The sequence below is a fragment of the Monoraphidium neglectum genome, assembly GCF_000611645.1.
Source record: "Monoraphidium neglectum strain SAG 48.87 unplaced genomic scaffold scaffold04096, whole genome shotgun sequence".
In the NCBI taxonomy this organism is placed as follows: Eukaryota; Viridiplantae; Chlorophyta; class Chlorophyceae; order Sphaeropleales; family Selenastraceae; genus Monoraphidium; species Monoraphidium neglectum.
In genome coordinates this window covers 1-1,191 of record NW_014009533.1, presented here as the reverse complement: position 1 = coordinate 1,191, position 1,191 = coordinate 1, and the positions used below count along the sequence as shown (strand labels likewise).

The 1,191-nt window shown below is 73.3% G+C and overlaps 1 protein-coding gene across 1 annotated transcript in view; it reads left to right on the top strand.

Moving 5' to 3' along the window:
* MNEG_13860 (pre-mRNA-splicing factor CWC22) overlaps nucleotides 1–887 on the top strand; it is a gene marked incomplete at both ends in the record, with an annotated part of 1,479 nt that extends 592 nt beyond the window's left edge. The window contains 2 exons of the mRNA XM_014037667.1: nucleotides 124–500; nucleotides 706–887. Coding sequence (XP_013893121.1) covers nucleotides 124–500; nucleotides 706–887 — 559 coding nt within the window. The remainder of the gene's footprint in view (nucleotides 1–123; nucleotides 501–705) is intronic.
* Nucleotides 888–1,191: the final 304 nt, after the last annotated feature.

Below are 1,191 nucleotides of genomic sequence, written 5' to 3'. Positions count from 1 at the left end.
CCCCAGCCGTAGCCGCAGCCGCAGCCCCCGGCGCCGCCGCAGCAGCCGCAGCCGCAGTCGCAGCGCGGGGCGGGGCCGCGACCCACGGGATGGCGGTTTGGACCGCTACGCGGCGGCCCGCAGGGACGACCGCGGTCGCGAGCGAGAGCGAGAGCGCGAGCGCGGCGGCGCCCGGGACGCGCCCCCGCCGCGAGACGGCGGCGCCGGCGCCGCAGACGGCGCGCGGCCGCGGGGGCGCGGGGTGGCGCAGCTGCATGTTGAGGGGGATGGGGACGCCAAGTACTACAGAGACCCCCGGGACGTGGGCGCCGCGATCGCGCGGGAGCGGCGGCAGGAGGCTGGGGGCGGCGGCGGCGCCGAGGGCGGCCGGGAGCGGCGGCAGGAGGCTGGGGGCGGCGGCGGCGCCGAGGGCGGCCGCGAGGGCGCGGAGGCAAACGGCGAGGCCGCTGCCGCAGCGGCCCCGGAGGCGCCGCAGCGCGAGCGCAAGGCGCCTGTCGCGAGTGAGCTGGCCGGCTGGCGCGCCCCCCTGCCGACGCGCGGGACCTTCGCCTCCTCCAGCGCACGCGCCACTTCATGCCCATGGCGTTGTCCCCCCTGCCGTGACTGCAACTTGCATGAGCACCATCTCCCCATCTATCACGGCGCGGACCTTCCTTGCCCGCCCCCCGAATCCGACCCCCCACATTGGACCCTCCCCCCGCGCAGCCAAGGCGGGTGGCGCGTACATCCCGCCGTTCAAGCTGGCGCGCATGATGGCGGAGCTGGACGACAAGGCGGGGGCGCAGGCGCAGCGCCTGGCGTGGGAGGCGCTCAAGAAGAGCATCAACGGCCTCATCAACAAGGTGGGTGATTTTTTTCGCGTGTTTGGGGTGTGTGGGGAGGAGTAAGGTGTCCTTGGGGGTCGAGGGTGGTTGGCATGGTTGGCGGCCGCGAGCTGGGGGTGCACCATGACTGGGGAGGAGGGAGGTGAGGGTGCGGGTTGCTGCGGCCTCTGGGGCATGGGTCATCGCGGCGTGCTGGGGCAGAGGGCGGGCCTGGCTCACTGCGACCCCAAACGCACGCCTCCAACGCTTCATTTCTCTGGAATCCACGCGCACATGCACACACACACACACACACATGCAATCTCATCCAATATCACAAGCACATCGCACATGCACACATCCCCCCTGCCCCCGCCCCTCCCCCTCC